The sequence below is a fragment of the Sycon ciliatum genome, chromosome 10 (genome assembly GCF_964019385.1).
Source record: "Sycon ciliatum chromosome 10, ocSycCili1.1, whole genome shotgun sequence".
NCBI classification, from domain to species: Eukaryota; Metazoa; Porifera; class Calcarea; order Leucosolenida; family Sycettidae; genus Sycon; species Sycon ciliatum.
In genome coordinates this window covers 18,274,577-18,297,139 of record NC_088652.1, presented here as the reverse complement: position 1 = coordinate 18,297,139, position 22,563 = coordinate 18,274,577, and the positions used below count along the sequence as shown (strand labels likewise).

General features: G+C 48.7%; 2 protein-coding genes across 2 annotated transcripts in view; one reads left to right on the top strand and one right to left on the bottom strand.

Annotated features, from left to right (window-relative positions):
* LOC135826399 (methylmalonate-semialdehyde/malonate-semialdehyde dehydrogenase [acylating], mitochondrial-like) overlaps positions 1-4,798 on the top strand; it is an 18,513-nt gene extending 13,715 nt beyond the window's left edge. The window contains exons 13-18 of the mRNA XM_065339013.1: positions 1-44; positions 781-864; positions 1,669-1,743; positions 2,519-2,623; positions 3,154-3,252; positions 4,185-4,798. The exon at positions 1-44 is cut by the window's left edge and continues 54 nt beyond it. Of these exons, the coding sequence (XP_065195085.1) occupies positions 1-44; positions 781-864; positions 1,669-1,743; positions 2,519-2,623; positions 3,154-3,252; positions 4,185-4,286 (509 nt within the window). The 3' untranslated portion in view covers positions 4,287-4,798. The remainder of the gene's footprint in view (positions 45-780; positions 865-1,668; positions 1,744-2,518; positions 2,624-3,153; positions 3,253-4,184) is intronic.
* On the bottom strand, positions 4,728-21,680 carry LOC135826401 (ADP-ribosylarginine hydrolase Tri1-like). Its single transcript, XM_065339018.1, has 10 exons — positions 21,292-21,680; positions 19,534-19,622; positions 15,335-15,439; positions 13,244-13,355; positions 12,123-12,370; positions 10,657-10,803; positions 8,853-8,957; positions 7,826-8,036; positions 6,704-6,770; positions 4,728-5,473 (listed from the first exon to the last, which is right to left on the bottom strand). Exons 1-10 carry the CDS (start codon positions 21,362-21,364, stop codon positions 5,332-5,334), a joined length of 1,299 nt encoding a protein of 432 aa, XP_065195090.1. The 5' UTR covers positions 21,365-21,680; the 3' UTR covers positions 4,728-5,331.
* Positions 21,681-22,563: the final 883 nt, after the last annotated feature.

The following is a 22,563-nucleotide window of genomic DNA, read 5'->3' as shown; positions in this document are numbered from 1 at the left end:
GCGTCGAGGAGCTCGTCGAGAGTGGCGTGAAAGAGGGTGCCGCTGTAAGTTCTGTGACTGCTGACACACACTGGTTGCCTGGCTGCCTTCACTGATTGGCGGTAGACGGGTGCTAACTAGATAGTGCACGCTGCCACCTTGTTTGCGCCCAAGTCTAGCAGCGCAGCAATGTGCATGAGTGCATGTTGGTGTGATGTTGATGTTGGTGTGATGTGCTCTGTCTCACTATACCTGTCATGTGTACGTGCAGTGAGTGCCACCAGTGCTTGCTGCTGGTGGGCTGGTGTTGGGAAGATTTTTGGCTCCTTTCACGCCAAGGTGGTCTCACACTTGCTGGATATAAATAAGCAGAGCTGTCCAGTGTGTTCCATTCTACAACCTGGATTTAGAGTTATGTCCTTACACAGGCTCTCTCTCTTTCTCTCTCTCTCCTCTTCTCTCCTCTTTTCTCCTCTTCTCTCCTCTTTTCTCCTCTTCTCTCCTCTTTTCTCTTTTTTCTTTCTCTTCTCTCTTCTCTCCTCTTCTCTCTCTCCCCTCTCCCTCTCTCTCTCTCCTCTCTCTCTCTCTCTCTCCTCTCTCTCTCTCTCTCTCTCTCTCTCTCTCTCTCTCTCTCTCTCTCTCTCTCTCTCTCTCTCTCTCTCTCTCTCTCTCTCTCTCTCTCTCTCTCTCTCTCTCTCTCTCTCTCTCTCTCTCTCTCAGGCAAGTTTTGGTGGAATGACATTGTTCTGGCTCTTGTTTCCTGTCTGTGTGTTTGCTGTTGCTGTGTTTCTTGCTATTTAGTTGATGCTTGATGGTCGTGGAATCACTGTCACTGGTTTCGAGAAGGGAAACTTTGTCGGACCAACTGTCCTGTCCAATGTCACGGTAAGGTTTGTTTAGTTTGTTTTGTGTGTTGTTGTTGTTGTACAACACACACTGCCTCTACCACCAGCACCACTTGTCTTAGTTGGCTGTGTGTTTATCAACGCCGTTCAGCGCCGTGCTGTGTCACCCAGGTGCTGTTTTGAGTGTCTTTGTGTGTACATAGCAGCCCTGACCTGAGAGTGCCACTTCCGTATGCGCTACCATCCTGTGTGCGTGTAGCACCCGAATACACTACCGTCTGGCTGACAGTATTGAAATTACCGTCGTTTCTATGGTGCCATGCTTCTGTACACATACTAGGCGTATTGGGAGGTTCTGCTAATTTCCATAGGTCTACGAGCACAGGACGTTTGGGGGAAATCCTTTCGGCAAGCATTGCATCGTAGAGACGACGGTCTAGTTTTAAATACTGTTACGTTGGCGCGGCGGCGGCAATGAGTGCTGCACACTGCGGGAGGTTTCATACTCTTGTGTGGTTGGGTGAATACTCGTATTTGGTGTTTTAATTAACCCTAACGTGCACTTGGCCTATTTGTGTTCTCATCACCTTGCTTTCCTGGTGTTTCACAGTATGCTCAAATTCGCCTGCTGTGTGATCACACCTGCATGATTGTACTTAGCTTGAAATCCTATGGTCTCATGGTGTATGTGCATGCGTGTGTGTGTGTTGTGCTTGTGCGTGCCTGTATGTGTGTTCTTGTGCGTGTGTGTGTGCGTGTGTGCATGTGACTGTGCGTGCCTGTGTACACATGGCTGTGTGTGTGTGTGTGTTGCTGCATGCATATCTCTGTGTTGTACGTACAGCCCGATATGACCTGCTACAAAGAGGAGATCTTTGGACCGGTGTTGGTCATTGTCAACGTGGACACACTGGACGATGTGAGTGGGATTTTTACCACCACTTTCTCTAGTAGCGGTACTTATCCCTCTACTGGCTATTCTGCAAGCTTGCACCTGTGCTGTAATTCTGACAATACGGTCGCTCTCCGTGCATGACCAGTTCTAGTGGAAGGGATTTATGAGCCTGGACCCTGCTTTGCGTGCAAGCACAGTTGCACTCGGTGAAATCCACCCAGAGTGCATATTTGGCGCCCTCAACTTCCACGGCCCTTGACGCTTGGAAGTGACACTAATGCGGCTGAACGTATGCGTGTATATGTACCATTGTGTTGAGTTCTCCTCCTCATTTTAGTTCATCATGCAGCGAGTGTTCAATAGTAAAAAAATGTACACATTTAATGATATATTCGGAACTGGTCCAGGGCGCCAGCGTTGCCCTTTGGCTCGGATTTCACTGAGCACAACTGTACATGTGAATGGGTTCATATTGGTTTAGTGAGTCGTGCAACAGCAAGTGATTGGTACTTGGGGACTCCAATGTCATCCCAAGTTCTGGGTATGTGCCCATCCATGAGTCCAGACAAGCCCACATCAGATTTAGTTGTCGTCTCTCAGTCTTTGATGTCTCTGCTCTTGGAAGACTTTATGTTTATAGTTCTCCTCTGATACTCTTCTTGGCTGTGTTCGCTCTCGACCACCATCACCACTGTTAGTGTGTCTGTGTGTACACGTGTGTGTCTGTGTGTCTGTGTGTATGCGTATGCTTGATTGGGTACGTGTCCATCATTATGTGTATCGGTTTCGGTTTGTTCAGGCTATTAAGGTCATCAACGCCAATCCCTATGGCAACGGCACAGCCATCTTCACAAACTCTGGTGCAGTGGCTCGCAAGTTCCAGTCAGATATTGATGTCGGACAGGTACGTGCTCTCTCTCTCTCCTCTCCTCTCCACTACTCCCTTGCTCGCTCTCTTATTTTGTAGCTATCCACTACTGCTGCCTCTGATGCTGATGTTGCTGATGATTTGACAGACAATAACTAAAATACACACCATGTCTGCACCACGTCGTCCCAGTGACTGATTCTCTGCTACGGTAGACATGAATCAAACTTCACTTGGTTACTGGTGCTACAGTAAACCATTTCGGATTGTCCCTTGGGGAGGTGTCGGCTTCTATCATGCTGACATCTCTAATGAGACCAACCACAGTTCTTTCTCTCAAAAAAATCCCAGAGCATTTTACTATCCGAATGTATTGTAGAGATTGTTGCCAGCACAAGCCAGCATATCATCAGCTGACCTGACAAATGTAGCCAAGTTACTCCTCACTCTCTGAGGAGCCAACCACCGGTTTTGTAGTGTCTACTGCCATGGAACTTAAAGCGAAACGTGCAATGTTTGTTTGCTCTCTCTTGTTGTGTTGAATGATTGGTGAATGGTGGCTACAGGTGGGCATCAATGTACCAATCCCAGTGCCATTGCCTATGTTCTCCTTCACTGGATCGCGTGGCTCGTTCCGCGGAGACACCAACTTCTACGGCAGACAGGTCAGTAAAACTGAAACCATGTAACATGCAATTTTTGGTGTATTTAAATGTCGGTGCCAGGGACCAGGTTTCAGGTGTATGTAGAATTAGGTGACCAGGTTTCCCTTCACATACAGTGTAGTTTAAATTTAGATTCTGTACCGAAATTACGGTCCATTCAGAAAAAGATGGACTTCTAGCTTTTGGCCATAAATGGGTCACACGTTGAGTCTTTTAGAATTTTTTCTGCAATCCCCTATGGAATCCTCTTCCAATTATGTTTCTGAAGTCTATTTCTCCAAAAAGCAAGCCATAGCAAGAATAGGATTTCGGCCAGGTTTTGCCCCAAGAATTGGGAAAATCCATCAAAATCCAGGCCGTTTCACCTTGCCTGCAATAGTGCATTGTACGGTTCGAACCCCAGTTCAGGTACCCTTTTTGGACCCTTTTTCAGATTTCAAATTTCACAGCACTGCACTGTGTACGATAAAATCTTGACAAATCGCCTAATACAGGAGCTCGCCAGAGCCAGGGCCCATCTTTTTTTGTGGACTATAAAGTTACACCGAAAATAACATGTTTTACCGTACTGCCGTCGCTGCCCAGGCAAATCCAATCATTTGTTGGCGCAGTCAGAGACTTGCCTTTTCTTGATTCATATTCCCTTTTGACATTCAACCAATGAAGAGCTCACACACACACACGCAGTCAAGCCTACAGGTGCCATGCACTTTGTCCAGCACACATAAAATAACTGAAACGGATTGTGCAGCTTCACATGTGGGGAACCCGGGTTGCCGAAATAAAAGACTGCCCTCTCTAGATCATCCTTGAATACGAGTAAGTGCTGCGAAATTGGCCATGATACTTCTATTTTTGTGCGGCCTTGGTAAGAAACAGGAAACTGAATTGGTCATTATCGAATCTACTGTACCATCTTATTGTTGGTTTAGGGTATCAACTTCTACACGCAAGTGAAGACGGTCACGACACTTTGGCGATCTGATGATGCCAACGGCATGGAGAAACTCACCACCATGCCCACCATGCGCTAAGCAACAACAGCCAGTCTCTTCCTCCTCACTCCGTCCACCACTGCAGTCTGTCTCTGGGGTGACTTCCCACTGATCTCTTGTATTGGTAACGTGCTGAGTGGGTATGCCCAGTGGCTTCTACTGGTGCCATGACATGTACTATGAATGTTTTGCCTACACATTGCCCAGGGTTGTTGGTCATCACTAGTGTGTGAACACATCCCATGTCGTTACGCAACCGCTGCAGCTGCATTGTTTCATGCCGTCAACCACCTCTCGGTGTCTGTGCAGCTCCATTCCATAGTCGATTCAGTTGTTTTACCAGCCCTTGCTCTACCTACGCTGACATGTATCTTCCCTTGTCATCACTGTTGTCATACCCTATTCCCTATTTTTTACTCCCTACTTGCCAGCAAGAAAATTTATGCTACTCCACAAAACTCACTTATTTTAGAAACTCTCTCGTTTTACATTTCTCCATTTTAGACATCTGAAATCATGTTCAAATAGTGAAATCAAAATTCGTCATCATACATGCTAAAAATAGTGATGGCGGGAGAGGGGACACGTGACCGGGGCAACCCAGGTTGCCTGGGCTTCAAGGGTTTAGGGTGAATACAATAATACTGGGAGGGGGGGGGGGGCTGCTGGGCCAGGACAGTCAGGGGGGGGGGGGGGGCAGGAAGCTACTACCCAGCCTGGGGGGAGGGGGGGGGGCAGGAAGCTAGCCTAGGGAGAGGGGGGGGGGGGCTGCAGGACAGTTTAGAGGTCTAGCCTGCCAAGGTCTGAGAGGGAGGTGCGCAGGGTGGTAGGAGAGAGGGGTAGTGTGTGGGGGTGGTCTGGCAGCTAGGGGATCTCTAGTACGAGGTCAGTAGCGGCCTGCTGGGCCAGGGTGCATGCTCTGAAACTGAAAGGGGCTCCTGGTTACTTGAAGTATTGTTGATGTCCTGTGTACTGCTGCTGCTGTCGCTGCTACGGCTGCTGCTACTGCTGCTGCTACTGCCACTGCTACTGCCACTGCTACTGTCACTGCTGCTGCATCCACGGCAGCTGTCCTACGTAACCATCATGCCCTGTAGAGCTGGTTCATGGTGCTGGTCAGCAGGCATTCATCCTGAGAATCTGGTGGCAGCTTGCGATACTTCTCAAGGATGATGTCATACGCACTCCGTGATCCGCGGATCTCCTCGCGTACAGCCCTTGAGCCCCTAGGTGGAAAATATGTGCCGAAACACAATCAAGTCAGTACACATCATGCACATACATGTGCCAGCACATACACACATGTGTGTACATGTGCACTCACACACACTCACACACACACACACACACACACACACACACTCAGCACAGCACAGCACGCGCACATTATGCACCCTCAAAAATAACGGTCGCACATCGGACATTTTCCGACCACTTTCGGTCGTTGTTCGTGCGAAAGAATCGTGCGACGGACAAAACGTCCGATCGATCTGAGACAAAAATCATAAAAAGGCGACTCCCTGTACAGCTGTGCACACGTACTGCAATCAGAAATGGCGAGTTCAGGGAAGAGAACAGATTGCCATGATGGAGCTCCTCCTGGCAAGAAGCGCCACGCTGTGAATGTGGCCACTTGTGATAAGTGAACTGTTGAGCGCGACAAGGACCGTTCGACATCCATTGCTGTTGGGGTATGAGAGATGCAAAGATCGCCACTTTTAGTTTGTGGTGAAGTGCTTACTTATATAAATTTTGTTTGTATTTGTATTTATGGGTTCTCCGCAGGCCTTAGCCCAAATCGAGGGAGTCTCCGTCAATCGAGGGAGTCTCCGTCTTAGATGCAAGGTTTGTGTGCGGTTCGCCGAGAAAATCTGTTTGTCCAAAAATTCTCGCAATCCTTCATCGTTGGGTCAAGAAATTTGAAATCATCGCGTTTTTAGTTTTTAGTCACCCGCGTATAGAATCATCTGAACAGGATGTGCACAAAATGATCTCTTCATTTCCGGGCTAAGGCGCGCGTTTACATGACGCATTGCGCTTGACCCGGGCTGAGTTTGACCCGGGTCATATTTCAACCCACCATGTACACAAAATGAATGGCCCGTTTACACGACGCATTGCGCTTGACCCGGATTGAAATTTCGCCCCGGCTTGAAAATCGTACAAACGTACGTCTGTGCGTATCTTGCGCCAGGTTTGAATAGCACTGCACATGCAAATTTCGCGCGAAAGTATTCACGTGACCATACAGGACTCTAGAAGTGGACTTTTGGCGGCATATCAGTATTTGACCCGGGTCAACTGTCTTCATGTAAACGCTCACCTCTTTTGTCTATCGTACAGACTTTCAACCCGGGCTGAACTCGACCCGGGTTGAAATTTCTCATGTAAACACAGCCTAACAGTTCACTGTGTCCAGCCCATGTACATGTACCGTTTATAGTTGAATAGCTGACCTGTGTGTCCGAACCTCCGCCTCAAGCAGGTCATAGCCACGCTTCTTCTGCCGATAGTGTTCACTTGCTGCAGGTCAACAAACAACAACATTCAACAACAACAACAAAGATTTGAAACAATGACAATGACAACGTATCTCTTATCGGCCACTGGCTGTTGTGAGAATAAAGATTTCAAGCAAACGTTGACAGCTGTGCCAGCACCAGTGGCAGCCGCGGCGGTGCAGCGCAAGCAACACCAGTAGCAGCAACGCGTACAGCAGCAAAGGTAGCAGAAGAAGAGCTTCACATCACCAGCAGATGATGACATCATCTCATCTCTCTGTTTCAAGACATTACATCATGTCAGGACATGGTAGGATGCACACGGGGGGGGGGGGGGGGCTCACCAAACACATCCATTGCTAACGTAACGGACTGATGCAATGGTGGAGAAATATAGGGGAAATCCCTTTGTTGCCATAAGCAAATCCGGAAATCACTTGGTACAATCTGCTTCCACACGAAGTCTGGACTTTGCTGGAGTGATATCATCACGGACAAAAAAATCCATTTTCCGGATAGGCCAAGACTAGATTAGATTGGTCATGAAGTGTTACCTGGATGTCATTGTCTGAATCTCAACAACAACAAGTTTTCATTATCAAGACAACACAAACATACTGTATCAAGAGTACATAACCCCCCAGAGTATGCAACGCCCGATCCAGCTCTGCATAGGGTCTTGGTCGAGCGTAGTCGGATCTTTGCGTCATAATACCGTACACGTTTGAGGAGAACCCAGGAAGTCGCGGGTACTCTCGGATAAAAAACAACGGTGCCCTGCCTCGAGACCGGCCTTGAGCTGGTGTGAAGTGTTCGCATCATGACATCAGAAGATCCGACTACGCTCAACCAAGACCCTATGCAGAGCTGAATCAGGCGTTGCACACTCTGGGGGGTTATGTACTCTTGATTGTAGCAATTATACCCACATAACTTCGATGGATGCTATCTGATGGTTGAACTGGAAAGAGGACTCGTCATGCACCAACTGTGTAGGCCATGCCGAGGGTTGTACCTGTACATGCACCAACCGTAGGCTATGCCAAGGGCTGTACGTGAACACACAGATGCACGTACCTTTGAACTTCCCACTGGCACATGTTTCCGAGCTAGCACTGGCCTGTGTCTCATCTGCAGGTGCGACAGGTTCATCTGAACATGCTGCATGTGTGCCGGTGCTGACAAACTCTGCGGTGTCCAGAGGTGCTGCTGGTTTGACACTTGAATAGTGATCCGCCATGCTCACTATCTCATCCGCCATTAGCTCGATCAGCGGAGAAAGGGCACACTGGAAAGAGAAAGAGAGAGGGAGAGAGAGAGAGAAAGAGAGAGAGAGAGAGAGAGAGAGAGAGAGAGAGAGAGAGAGAGAGAGAGAGAGAGAGAGAGAGAGAGCGAGAGAGAGAGAGAGAGAGCGAGAGAGAGAGAGAGAGAGAGAGAGAGAGAGAGAGAGAGAGAGAGAGAGAGAGAGAGAGAGAGAGAGAGAGAGAGAGAGAGAGAGAGAGAGAGAGAGAGAGAAAGGAAAGCTTTGCATGCTGGGTCACATTTCACAATGAAGTAGTAGAACTGCATAGTACATGACATCATCCTAACACAGTGCATGACATCATCCTAACACAGTGATGACATCATCCTAACACAGTGCATGACATCATCCTAACACAGTGCATGACATCACATGTTTACACTGTAAACACACCAACACATGCCCGGCGGAACCGGTCCGGTCGGCCCGGCCATGCCACAATGGTCGGGCCATCGTGTTGGCCACCAACATGCGCTTACTGCTGAGGAGTGTCCACGGTTCATACACAAAGTATGAACTGCTATGTGGTATGGCCGGACCGATCAAAACTCCTGCCGGCGGTCCATCATCACAACTGTCCACGGTTTCCCGATACTAAGTAACCCGATACTAAGTAACCCGATCTTCTCCTATCCCACAACTGAAGCAGGCTCCAAGCAAGACTAACACAGACGTGGACATTCTCCAACTCTGGTAGAACAAGTAATGCCGCAAAACGTGATCAGTAAGACATGGTAGCCAAGCAGGCAGAGGTTCTATGAACAGTACAATGCATGCAGCACGCACACCAAGACAACCTACCTTATCTAGCCACTTCTTCGGAATCCCTTCCACTCCGTAGAATGCTCCGGCAAGCTGACCATACACAGCAGCTGTGGTGTCTGCGTCATTGCCAAGGTTTACAACCTGACAACCACATACACAGTGCAGATATAATCAAAATGCATTGGGTATTCATGCTCCTCTGCATTAGTCTTGTCGAGCACTGTCGGTAACAACTGCTCTAGTGCTGCTGCATCACGCATTGCCCGCTACTTTTTGTAGTTTGAGCACTCTGCCGCTAGAGCCACGAGCTAACTTTTAATGTCTGTGGTGGCTCCTTTGCACCATGGCTGGTAGCTCGGCCTATTTAGCTCGTAGCTGTACTGATGAGGCCTCCATGGCCGAAATAGCTTGCTGTCTACAGCATTGAGTAGCAATCAAAATATATACAGTGTATATACACATACAAGTAACAACCACATCCAGTGTATACACATAGCAATCACACACAGACTACATACATAGCAATCACACACAGACTACATAGCAATCACACACAGACTACATAGCAATCACACACAGACTACATAGCAATCACACACAGACTACATAGCAATCACACACAGACTACATACATAGCAATCACACACAGACTACATACATAGCAATCACACACAGACTACATACATAGCAATCACACACAGACTACATACATAGCAATCACACACAGACTACATACATAGCAATCACACACAGACTACATAGCTATCACATACAGTGTACATACATAGCTATCAGAAGATGACAGCAAATGGCACCAACAAGTAACAAGGGTAAGATTTTGGCCGTGACTACTGGCAAGTGCAGAGTTGATCTGCCCCCCCCCCCCCCCCCCCCCTCTCCAGTTCCTGCCCCCTCTCCAGTTCCTGCCCCCTCTCCAGTTCCTGCCCCCTCTCCAGTTCCTGCCTGCCCCCTCTCCAGTTCCTGCCCCTCTCCAGTTCCTGCCCCCTCTCCAGTTCCTGCCCCCTCTCCAGTTCCTGCCCCCTCTCCAGTTCCTGCCCCCTCTCCAGTTCCTGCCCCCTCTCCAGTTCCTGCCCCCTCTCCAGTTCCTGCCCCCTCTCCAGTTCCTGCCCCCTCTCCAGTTCCTGCCCCCTCTCCAGTTCCTGCCCCCTCTCCAGTTCCTGCCCCCTCTCCAGTTCCTGCCCCCTCTCCAGTTCCTGCCCCTCTCCAGTTCCTGCCCCTCTCCAGTTCCTGCCCCCTCTCCAGTTCCTGCCCCCTCTCCAGTTCCTGCCCCCTCTCCAGTTCCTGCCCCCTCTCCAGTTCCTGCCCCCTCTCCAGTTCCTGCCCCTCTCCAGTTCCTGCCCCCTCTCCAGTTCCTGCCCCCTCTCCAGTTCCTGCCCCTCTCCAGTTCCTGCCCCTCTCCAGTTCCTGCCCCCTCCCCAGTTCCTGCCCCTCACTGTCAATTTTTTTTCTTTTTTACAAGTAACTGTGAAGCGACTGATTGATAAAATAATAATATGGTGGTAAATACACGGAAAGTTGGGTGTGGTCCTCGAAAGAGTGCTCAATGCACCGGGGTGCAGAGCTTCATACAAAAAGAATAGAATGGGATACGGAGCTTGGGTTGGCTGTGACTCAGAGTTTCACGCCTGTAGCGATCATCAGCCAACCCAAGCTCCGTATCCCATTCTATTTTTTTTTTGTGTATGGTGGTAAATACACACCTGGCAATATGGCGGTAATACACCCCTGCCCACACACGCTCTCTAGGCTGCAAAGTTATTCTGGCACAGAGCTCTCCTTCTCACAACCATCATCATCATCAGTTGGCGCCATAACTAACCTTCAAACATCCGGACTCAAAGTCGTCTGTATGGTAGAAAGCCCAGAGCGCTGCCTCCAGTGTTTTCACCACGTAACCCGTGCCCTTGATCTCCGGAGGATTGGAGTGCTTGTACGAACCATCCATGACAGGTTTCACAGCAGGATGCTGAAGGAAAAGATGAAAAGAATTCAAGAACGCATGAAAAGTGCACATGTCAGACAGGGCCCACAGGGGTCATTCATATCCTGGTCGTGGACGCATTAATCAAGCTCAGAGGAAGAGAGAAAAAGCAGTGAACGGCTTCAAAAGTAAAACTACTACACTGACCGAATATGGTGCAGTACGTTATTTTGTGTACGTCGAGTGTAACGTGTTGTTGGTACATGCGCGTGTACCTATGACGGCCATTTGCTGGAGTAGTGACCGAACCACGACAACTATACACGAGCTACGCGCCGTGTATCCAGGGTACAGTGAAGCCTGTCTAAGACAACCGCTCAAGGGACCTTCGAGACGTGGTCTCTGTTACCATGTGGTCTCCTTATCCAGGGTCATTTGACTGGAAATAGCATCCCTTGGTCCTGATTGCAGTGGTCTTCTAGGACAGGTGGTCGCCTAGACAGGTTTTACTATATTTTATTCAGGACTGCTTTATTGTAGATTTGTTCAGAGATACAGTGAAACATGTGTAAGACGACCGCTCAAGGGACCTTCACAAGGTGGTCTCTGTTACCAGGTGGTCTCCTTATCCAGGGTCATTTGACTGGACATAGTATCCCTTGGTCTTGGCCGCAGTGGTCGTCTGGGACAGGTGGTCGCCTTATCCGAGTGGTCGCCTTGACAGCTTTTACTGTAATTACCGTAAAGTCTTGTATAAAAGCCGCACTTGAATAGAAGCCGCAATCTTGGGCCCATCAAATCACACATAAGCCTGGTTTTAGTGTTGACATACATAGAAATACCTGTCTTGTATAAGAGCCTGTCTCATATAGAAGCCTGCAAAATTTCACCAAGAAAGTCATAGAAGCCGCGGTAAGACTTTACGGTACGTCTGGGGTATATTGGAACCGGGAAATGGCATGGTGCGTGCAACTGAGCTGCAGCTGTGCAGCAGAAGACCTGCTTGAATCCCGCATGCACTCGCCACATCACGAATAATGATGTCTCGGATTCTCGCCGTAACAGCAACCCATCCGAACTGCACACTCCGCGTTTCGTGTACTTGTCGCTTCATCTACCGTGGTATCTTGTACTTTAAAGGATGTCTTATACAGAACCCTGTTTTGAATACAAGTCTGATTGTCACGGGGCACTGGCGGCACATAATCCTGGCTTTAGTGTTGACATACGTAGAAATACCTGGTTCGACTAGAAGCCTGACTTGAATTATAAGCCTAGCCCTGACATCGGCTTCTACAGGAACTTTTAAATAAACCCGGCTTTTGATACACGACATTACGCCGGCACTCTTGCTGTGAACTTACCACTGGTTTGTCTCTCCTGTCCCAGTATCCTGGCTCAGGACTGTAGCTGCTTGACAAGAGTTCTTCCTTAGACACACCTCGCATACATCCGACCAGCAAGCCGGCAAAGAAGCGACACGAATATCTGGCTTGCGGCGCACCGTGCGTGGTTATTGAGCTGAGGTGGGCTGCCTCCATGGCGACATGGGGCTGCTGCCAGAAGGCCAGTGGAGCGGCACACAGACGCATCAGCGAGCCATTTGAATGTCCTGTCACCAGCACACAGACACAGTGGACACGCGGACATGGCTAACACGTGGACATCATACGGATATAGTGAACACATGGATATAGTGAACTCATGGATATAGTGAACACATGGAGATAGTGAACACATGGATATAGTGAACACATGGAGATAGTGAACACATGGATATAGTGAACACATGGATATAGTGAACACATGGAGATAGTGAACACATGGATATAGTGAACACATGGAGATAGTGAACTCACGGCTATAGTGAACACATGGATATAGTGAATACATGGATATAGTGAACACACTGTGGATAGAGTGAACACATGGATATGGTGAATACAATGGACATGCGAACACACGGACGTCCTGTAAGTCAAGAAATATTCGGCGCATATCTATTTTCGGCCTGGACATGTTTGGCCAAAAATTTGTTGCGGCCGGAATTTAGTTTTGCAAGGTTCCAGTGTGACAGTGTATACAAGCGGCAGCAGTACAGGCCGGAAATTTGATGTGTGTTTTAGCCCTGGGAGGTCGAAATTTGAAGGGGCCGAAAATTTGTCGACAATACAGTAATGAAAACTTCTAGTGCATGGACAGAGTGAACCCACAGACAATAGAGTGCACATGCCCATAGCAGGAGGGGATAATAATGCCAGTGCAGGCAGTACTACAAGAAATAATTTACATTTATAGGGTCCCATAAACTAGCAGACCCGCCTGGCTAAGCAAGACATGAGTGTGTTAAACAAGCGCGAGAAAAGTACGTGATGCAAATGACAGTTTGCGCAAGCCGCAAGGAAAGCACTCAGTCCTCTCTTCCTCATCTTTCCCGCTTCTACAATCCTTTTAAATAAAATCAATCAATGTGTATGGTACAAACCTGCTGATTGGCCGACTTCTGCGTTCTTGCGATTGCTCTGGAACTTGTTGAGCGCCATGCGAGTGGTGTTACCAATGTCAAAACATCTGCCGTTGCTACTCAGATGACCGTGCTAAACACACACACCGACATGCACATACAGTAATACCTGGTTTAAGCAACCACCCCACGGTGCAAGCAAAAGCGGTAGTTAAAGGGGAAGTTAAGGCAAAAATTAATATTTCACCAGTTGTAGTCTTCGGGGTGCTGAGTCGAATGGTCTTGGTCCGAGAAAGCTGAGACGCTCCCTTCCTACTTGAATCCCAATCGAACTCGCGCACTTCCACCGAAACTGGGTGACTGCGCCCTACTAGATGGGGATTTGTATGCAAAATGTCACTAAAAGCGCCATTTCGTTCTTATAAAAGCACGGATGACCGCGATTGGCCCATATGTTGTAGTCTTTTGGACGCTGAGTCGACTGGTTTTGGTCCGAAAAGGCTGCGATGCAGCGTTCCTCCTTTATTCCCAATCGAACATGGTTGAAGAAGCGATCACGTGCTCCTGGGTGCCCAAATCAGCTGGTCACCACGCCAGCAGGCGACAACTTTCACACCAAGGTTCAACTCGAGTGACATGACTGCACCCAAAAAAGGTCAAACAGGCTAGTAAGTTGTACCCTGCAGGCACGGTGACCAGCTGACTGGTGTACGCAGCAGCACGTGACCACTTGTTCAACCATGTTCGATTGGGAATAAAGGAGGAACGCTGCTTCGCAGCCTTTTCGGACCAAAACCAGTCGACTCAGCGTCCAAAAGACTACAACATATGGGCCAATCGCGGTCATCCGTGCTTTTATAAGAACGAAATGGCGCTTTTAGTGACATTTTGCATACAAATCCCCATCTAGTAGGGCGCAGTCACCCAGTTTCGGTGGAAGTGCGCGAGTTCGATTGGGATTCAAGTAGGAAGGAAGCGTCTCAGCTTCCTCGGACCAAGACCATTCGACTCAGCACCCCGAAGACTACAACTGGTGAAATTTTAATTTTTGCCTTAACTTCCCCTTTAAAGCCAGGTGGTCTTTAGAACCAGGTCCCACAGTGTCTGTGTAGAACTGTCGGTGCATGGAAAGACGGTGGTTAAGAGCAGGTGGTCGCTAAACCCAGAGGTCGCTTACACCAGGTTTTACTCTACCTTTGGTGGATTTAACACAACGGAATAATACACGTGTACCCTGTATACGCCCCAGAATATTCGTAAATGTACACAAATTCGCCTTTTGGGTAGAAAACCAGGCATATTTGGTCCAAAATACGAGAGTTGCCACCTTCGCAATGTGTTACAATCAGCAAGATAAATGATAACATTGTCCTTTTCACACATCCCTCTTGTAATTGGGGTACACACCAGTCAATGGTCTATGGTTACCATGGATACAACTAGGTACCCATGGGTATTGTATGATTTAGAATATTCGGAATATTCTTCGTTTCACATGTATTCGGAAAAAGAATATTCGTTCGCTTCATTGAGCATTCGTTTCAGCCCTAATTGACTGTGGATATAACGACAATTCACGAATAACGACAGAATTCCCATGCCCAGAGCAAAGTCCCATCTAACTGTAATACATAATATAAATGAGACTTCGGGTATACGGACACTTAGCGAATAAGGACACTTTTCTGATGCCCCGCCGAGTGTCGTTATACACAAAATTGACTGTACACGCTCTTTTCTGCACTCAAGTAAACCAACAACACTACATGCTTGGATAAGGATAGTCCTATGAAACACTCAATCTGCGGTCAGAACTGTTTTGTCCTTTGTGGACTCATCAGCGCAGCACAGAGGAAATGAGGCCGAGCCTGATAGCAATGAAAAAATAATTTTCCAAATCCAGATTTAGACCAGGCCCGGATGTACCTTGCCAGAGTGCTCAAACTGACAAGTCAGTGAGCTCTGCATGACGCAAAGTCCTATCAAATACATAAATACATACGTACAAAACGAAAACACGTATATAGATGGACAAACAAAGTCTTCAAGAAACAGACAGACAGCCGGATAGGACATAACAGTTACCCCACAGCATGATACACACACACTTACAGAGAACCATTGGCAATAGCGCGCGAGCTGGTCGGTCATGTCAAACTTGCCACACTCAATCAGACTCTCCGCAAGACACAGTCCCAAGCTTGTGTCGTCTGTCCACTGTAGAAACACACACACACACACACACACACACACATATACACACACACACACATATACACATACACACACACACACACACACACACCATTGGACCATTGGACGCCCATCGCCGGAGGCGATGATAGCGATGCTACAAGCGAAGCCATAGCAGCTTGTGCTGGGATTGCACCATTCAACAGCTTGCAAGGCAGAATAATTTACCGCCACTATTCAGCCTGGTCTACATCACACAGCTATGAAGTGGCATTTTCTGGCCAGTGAATCCCTACTTTTTGGTCTTTTTCATATTTTTTCCGCACACACATCACACCACATACTCCGGAATGCACTGGCTGTTGGTAACACGCACGCACGCACCCACGCACGCACGCACGCACACACACACATTAACACACACACACACACACACACACACACACCTTGACCTTGACAAACAGCTGCCGTTAAACGGCTAAGCTGCCCTCATGAGGAGGGGAACAAAGGGGTAGCATCACGGCGTCACGGCAGAACATCCGGTCTCATGCCGCTGCAGATCCTGCTGTCTGCGATATCTCTCGCCGCACGCACAGCAGAACTTGAACTCAAGACGCTCCCTCGCTGTTGGTCGCTTGCCACGCTCGCAATTGTGCCGTTTAAATCCAGCAGCAGATCGAAAGCACCGGTTACATGATGGGCAGTGGAATGGGCAACAAAGTTGGTGTTGAAGCACTAGGCGAGGTGCAGGATCGACAGAGTCCGAAGGCTGTTGGGAGGAACCTGCGAGAGGGCACTTATGTACCTTCAGCCCACCAGCACTCTTGAACCATCTACCACAACGTTGACACGACTTTGCACCAGGCTGTTGGCTGACAGGAAGTTGACGGGCCGCACTGCACTTATGCCGCTTGTACCCAGACGCACTAAGATGACACACACACACACACACACACACACACACACACACACACACCTTGAACCTTGAACGCCCATTGCCGTAGCAATGATAGCGATGGCTTCCCCACGCTGAGGCTCTAAACTCGAAATCTGCAGTATGGCGCATGCCGCTTGAGGTCACCAGGACGACGGAACACTCTGTCACAGCGGTAGTTGGGGCACGGGATGTCTGGGGCTTCCTTCTCGACCCTCTGTCGACAACACTGAAACCAGGTGGATCTCTCCTGCGCTGTGTCATACCAGTCCGCTTCAGGTAAACCGATGACAGCAAAGTCCGAGGACACAACATCCCGCCAGCGCTTCTTGGGACCATGTTGCGGGCGTTTGCAGGGCAGTTCGCCAAACAGCATCTGCTTGGGCAGCCGGGTCTCCTTCATCCGTGCAACATGACCAAGCCACCGCAAGCGGTGCTTCCTGATCACATCAGCCATGTCGACGTCCACCCCTGCCAGCTCACTCAGCGATGCTGACGACAATCTCTCCTCCCATTGCTCACGACGAGAGATACCGAGAATTGTGCGAATACACTGATGGTGAAAGGTGTTGAGTCGGCGAATATGACCCGCTTTGATGGGCCATGTCTCCGCACCGTAGAGAAGAGCAGGAAGGACGATAGCACAATACACCAGCCGCTTGGTGTGGACCGAGAGATGTACGCACTGAAATATCGGAGACCTGAGCACGCCGAACAGCCGGGACGCCTGCGCCAAACGAGCAGCGAGGTCCGCATCCACCGTTCCATCAGCAGAGAGCACGCTGCCAAGGTACCGGAACCCATCCACCATGTCAATCCTGCTATCACCACCGAGTTGAACGGGATCAACTGATGTTGGTTGACCCACCGCCATGCCCTTCGTCTTCCTAATGCTGACGGTCAGTCCCCATCGCTGTGCACACAAGATGAACTCGGACGTCATGCACTCAAATCTCTCTCTGGTGGTTGCATACAACGCTGCATCATCGGCGAACTGGGACTCAGTCACCCTCGTCGCGGATAACCGGGACTTCGCCCTGCGGCCCCCAACCAGCTTGCGACCGTTTCTGAACAGCAGGTCAACTCCAGCGTCTGGACAACGTGCGCGCCAGTCCGCAACCACCACACTGAAATACAGGTTGAAGAGGGTGGGTGCTAGGGCACATCCTTGACGCAGCCCATTAGTCACAGAGATGTTGTCGGAAAGCTTACCGTTGACTTGCACCTTCGCAATCATACCCTCATGAAGGGACTTGATGAGTCCCAACATAACCGGCGGAACACCCAGCCTATCCAGCACACTCCAGAGCGCTGTACGGGGATGGAGTCGTACGCCTTCTGAAGATCTACAAACAAGACGTAAAGAGAAGTATCGTGCTCAATAGTCTTCTCCACTAGTTGACGTGCACAGAAGATCATGTCCGTGCAACCTCGACCTCGCCGAAAACCGCATTGAGAATCCGGGAGAATTTCCTCAGCCACCACCTGCAAACGGTCCTGCAAAACCCGGGCAAACACCTTTCCAGCGACATCCAGTAAGCTGATGCCCCTCCAGTTATCGCAGCAGCGAAGGTCACCTTTCTTGGGGACAGGGACCACCACCGCATTCCGCCAATCATCCACTACTGAACCCTTGGCCCAGATGTCACCCAAGAGTTGGTGGAAACCAGCAAGAAAGTCTGCACACACACACACACACACACACACACACACACACACACACACACACAGCAAGATACCTTGGCCCAATATTTAAAAAGAAGGAGACAAAATTATTATCTAATCGATCTATTATTCTATTCCTCCTTCGTGTTGGAAACTGAACATATTCAGGACTATAATCACCAAACTGTGGCACACACACACTGTGACCTTTACAGCCGCATCACAGTCAGTCAGACTGACTTGCCGGTGTTTGCACGGACACCGCGACGGGCCTCAAACATCAAGGGGTGGATACAGCCGCTACCGTATTTCCCCGAATGCAAGTCGCACCTTTGTACACTTAACATCAAGCGCAAAGAAGGTGGTGTGATTTACAATCGAGTGTGACATCCTATCTACCCGACTATGTTGAAACAATTTGGCTCAATTCTGAAACTGAGGTGGTGGCAACTTATAATTGAGTGTGATGTATGATGGGGAAAATACGGTAAGTGTGGTGGGAGGTGAGTTGATCAGACTTGACCCACCAGAATGTCGTCAAAGGCCGAACCCCTTCCCCAGCACTGCACTGCACACCGTGGATCACAGCACGGGATGGAAAATGCTTCCGCCGCCACACCGTACTTGAACCTGGTACCCCGCCGATCTGTTTCTCAATCGTGATCTAAGACCATCCCAATATGCCTGCCTACAGGCAATACTGACAGCACAATACAGACCCACCGGAACCCGTGCAGCTGCTCAGGTTATCACCGGGCCAAAATTTTAGCCGCGAACACGTGTTTACCGCTACGGAGGTCAAGTGTACCCGCCCCATACAGGTCTACTCTCCATATAACGTAATCTCTGGGACCATGCAAACCTTATGTTATATCGAGAGTTATGTTATGTAGAAACCCGTGTGTAAAATACAAGATGTACCTCAAAATGAAGAGTATTACAAGGCAGGTTTAACCGTGCAAACATATACACACTATACCACCATCGACATCAGATACCATCAATGCCGCAGAATATATGCACAATAGGACTAAACTGGCTAGCTACGGCTACAGCTTGATCGTACCGCGCACGTGATTCTACGTTGTATCGAGACTGCCCACGTCGGGGACCGCGCCATAGGGTGCGTTATGCCGAGGTTTACGTTATGTAGGACTAAACTGGCCTAAACTGCCTAGCTACAGCTACTGCTTGATCGTAACGTGCAGGTGAATTTACGTTGTATCGAGAGTGCGCACGTCGGGGACCGCGCCGTAGCGTGTGTTATGTCGAGGTTTATGTTATGTAGGATTATGTTGTGTGGAACAAAATTTGTATGGGAGTGATGCTGTTTCGGGGCGGGATTTGATTTTTTTACTTACCAGCGAGGTTTATGTACAAGTGAGAGTTGTTATATCGAGAGCAGACCTGTATCATACACAACCTGTATGAAAGACACTGAAACTACCGGACCAATCAAGAACTGCTTCTGGAGGTCCTGCAATACATCAACTTATCTGTTTAGTACTAGCACATGTACCTGTCCAGCTTTCAAGCGGAATGGTCCACCGCCAGTCATGTCCTTCACTTCTGGAAACGAACCGCGGGGACTGAACTCAACCGTCGTTCCTACACATCACACATCACACACACACACACACACACACACACACACACACACACACACACACACACACACACACACACACACACACACACACACATACACACACACACACACAAACACACACATTTCATGGACAGCACATGACATTGTCATGACTAGCATGAGAGTCACTAGACTGGATATTCCTGCACACCCAGCATACCAACCAGCACACCACCATACCGCCTGTCAAGAATCAATGTACGCACAGCAAACCTTCAGTATGACGTACAGTAAAACCTGTACTGACTATAGACCCATGTGACTAGCCACCAGCCTGGTACTACAGACCACTTCGTCAGCCTGGGCACGGCCGGTCTCACATTCATAATGGTTGTGCGGTGCAAACCTCTAACTAAGGACCACCTGCCACTAAAGACCGCTCTTTCTCTGTCCCCAAGGGGTGGTCGTTAGTCACAGGTTTTACTGTATCTCCATGGGGACGTAATTATCTTTACGCTATGATCAAGTGACTGGAAACTAATACAGTAGCTTGGTTTGTCACTCCATACATGTTCGCCATTCAAAATCTCATACGAACTATGCAGACCTGGGAACCGCTCCGGTTGGCCAGGCCACGGCCGGACCAACATGTTTGGCCCCCTGACCTGTGTATTTACTGCTGAGGAGGTCATGTGTCTACCCTGCAAGGCTCCATACCATACACAAACTGTATGAAAGGCTAGGGTACCCCCGGGTATGGCCGGGCCAATCAAACACTGCTTCCGCCGGTCCTGCTATGTCTCTTACTGTTTGGTAATGCGAACGATTTCGTTGGGGGAGTCAGAGGAACCGCTCACGAGCGCTCAGTACCGTATTTCCCCGAATATAAGTCTCACCTTTTTACACTATTAAACTTTTAAAACTTCAAGGGCAAAGAAGGGGATGCGACTTATAATCGAGAGTGACATCCTACTTATATGCATGTATTGAAACAATGTGGTTCAAACCTCAAAGTGGGGGTGCGAATTATAATCGAGTGCGCCTTACAATCGGGGAAGTACGGTACATAGCATGAGTTTAGTTGTTTGTCCGTTTGTTTGTTTGTTATGGCTTCTTGGTTTAGTCAGTCATTCAGCTTCTTTTATTTTCGCGGAGAAGGCGGAGAGTCCGAAAGTGCCGGACCTTGTATAAAAAGATATACTTCAACCAATCAAAAAAAAAAAGAGTCTGCGGATTCGCTTATGGGCGCTATGTATGCAGCGCGAGTCGTTAGTGCAAGTGCAGCGCTGTGCACGACTTCGCCGAAGCCACATGATCTCAACTTAGCTCACACTGTACCCCATCGTGACCCCATCCCCCTGCAATGTGTTGGTTTCCTTACTTGCTAGACTGATTTTATATGATTCTGGACTGATTTGAATCATATTATCTTCCTTATTGGCCATGGGCCATCGTGGAAATAAAGAATAATAATAAAAATAACTTATGATGTAATCGTATACCCTCTATGTACAGTCTAGTACTGATTTCCATTCCACGCAAAGCAGTATCATGCCAGGGTCACATTCGCACAACTTCACAAAAATCTAATCTGGCAACTATAATATTATAATTTAATATACGTTGCAGTTTGCAATTATTTGTAGTACCTGATCCTCTCATACTACAATATCAATTAAAATTTCTTACCGACTGCATCTCCACAGGCCATGCCCAGCAGCGAGCCTCGAATACGCGACGCAGCGGACAGTTCTCTAGCCATCGTTGCCGCTACAGCGATCGAGTGTTAGCCGTTATTGAGTGGAATAGGCACTACGCCCTGATCAGACTGTTTCCGGATAGAAGTGGAAGTTGTTTTTGTAATCCGTTAATAAGTGTTTGTGGACACCAACAGTAGAACCATGCTACAAAATGACCAACGCACAGACTCGTGCCTCCTTCAAGTTGTTGTGCTGCCGGCCAGTCATATTGTACCGGTAGAACTGATGCTATTACATTTTGAACTACCGGTATGTTACTCCAACGAAATAGTAGTTTCGTTGACGCCGAATGACGGGAGCCGATTGAATCTGATATTGATAAGCTTTGCACTTTTTCAAAGTTTTTGCTGACACGTGCACGTGTTGGGTGTGCGTGTGTGTGACAAGTCCCTACGTCATGATTGTAGCGCTCAGCTGATCAGCCTCAGAGACAGACTCAGAGGCTCAGTCCGACAGTCGCCACTGCACTGGCCAGTCGAGTGAGACAACAGTCAACAGCTAGCTAGCTAGCTAGCTAGCACCAAAATAATCGTGGTGGTCACCATGCATGGTCACCTTCATCATAAGTTCATGATCATGAGCTGTGTGAAGATCTGGATCTTCTGCACTCGTACTCTGCAGACTGCAGTCCAGTTCTGGTCAGAGTCAGACACAGTCAGATCAGGGTAGGTGACACGACTAGACTCACACGAGACGAGACTGAGTGAGAACCTGTGAGAAGGCCAGCTGATCGCTGCACTAAAACCAACGTTCTCGCACAGCGATAAGCCGCACGCGCCACACACCAAACAACAGCACATTCGCGGTTAGGAGGGCCAGAACGGCAGAAGTGTGACACCACGTTCTTTGAACTTGTACTTTGTAGGGTCCGGCGGATTCTGCCGGCAGAAAAATTGGCAAAATTCGGTACTTTTTCTGGTAAGTTTCATGCATGTTTGATATGTGGATAAAAAATGGAGCAGAATTCGAGGAATTGCCCGCCATAAGGTTGGTATGGTTCTGCCAATTTCACTGCTTTTCGAGCAGAATCTGCCACCTTTTCGAGCAGAATCCGCCCGTCCCTACATTGAAGGATGCGGAATTGTAGAATAGCGGAAGAAGGGACAGAGCACATATATATATTCTACTAGCAGCACCCCAGGCCAGCGTTGCCTGGCCGAATGTGGCATGCGGGTGAAGCAAGTACATGAACAGCACACTT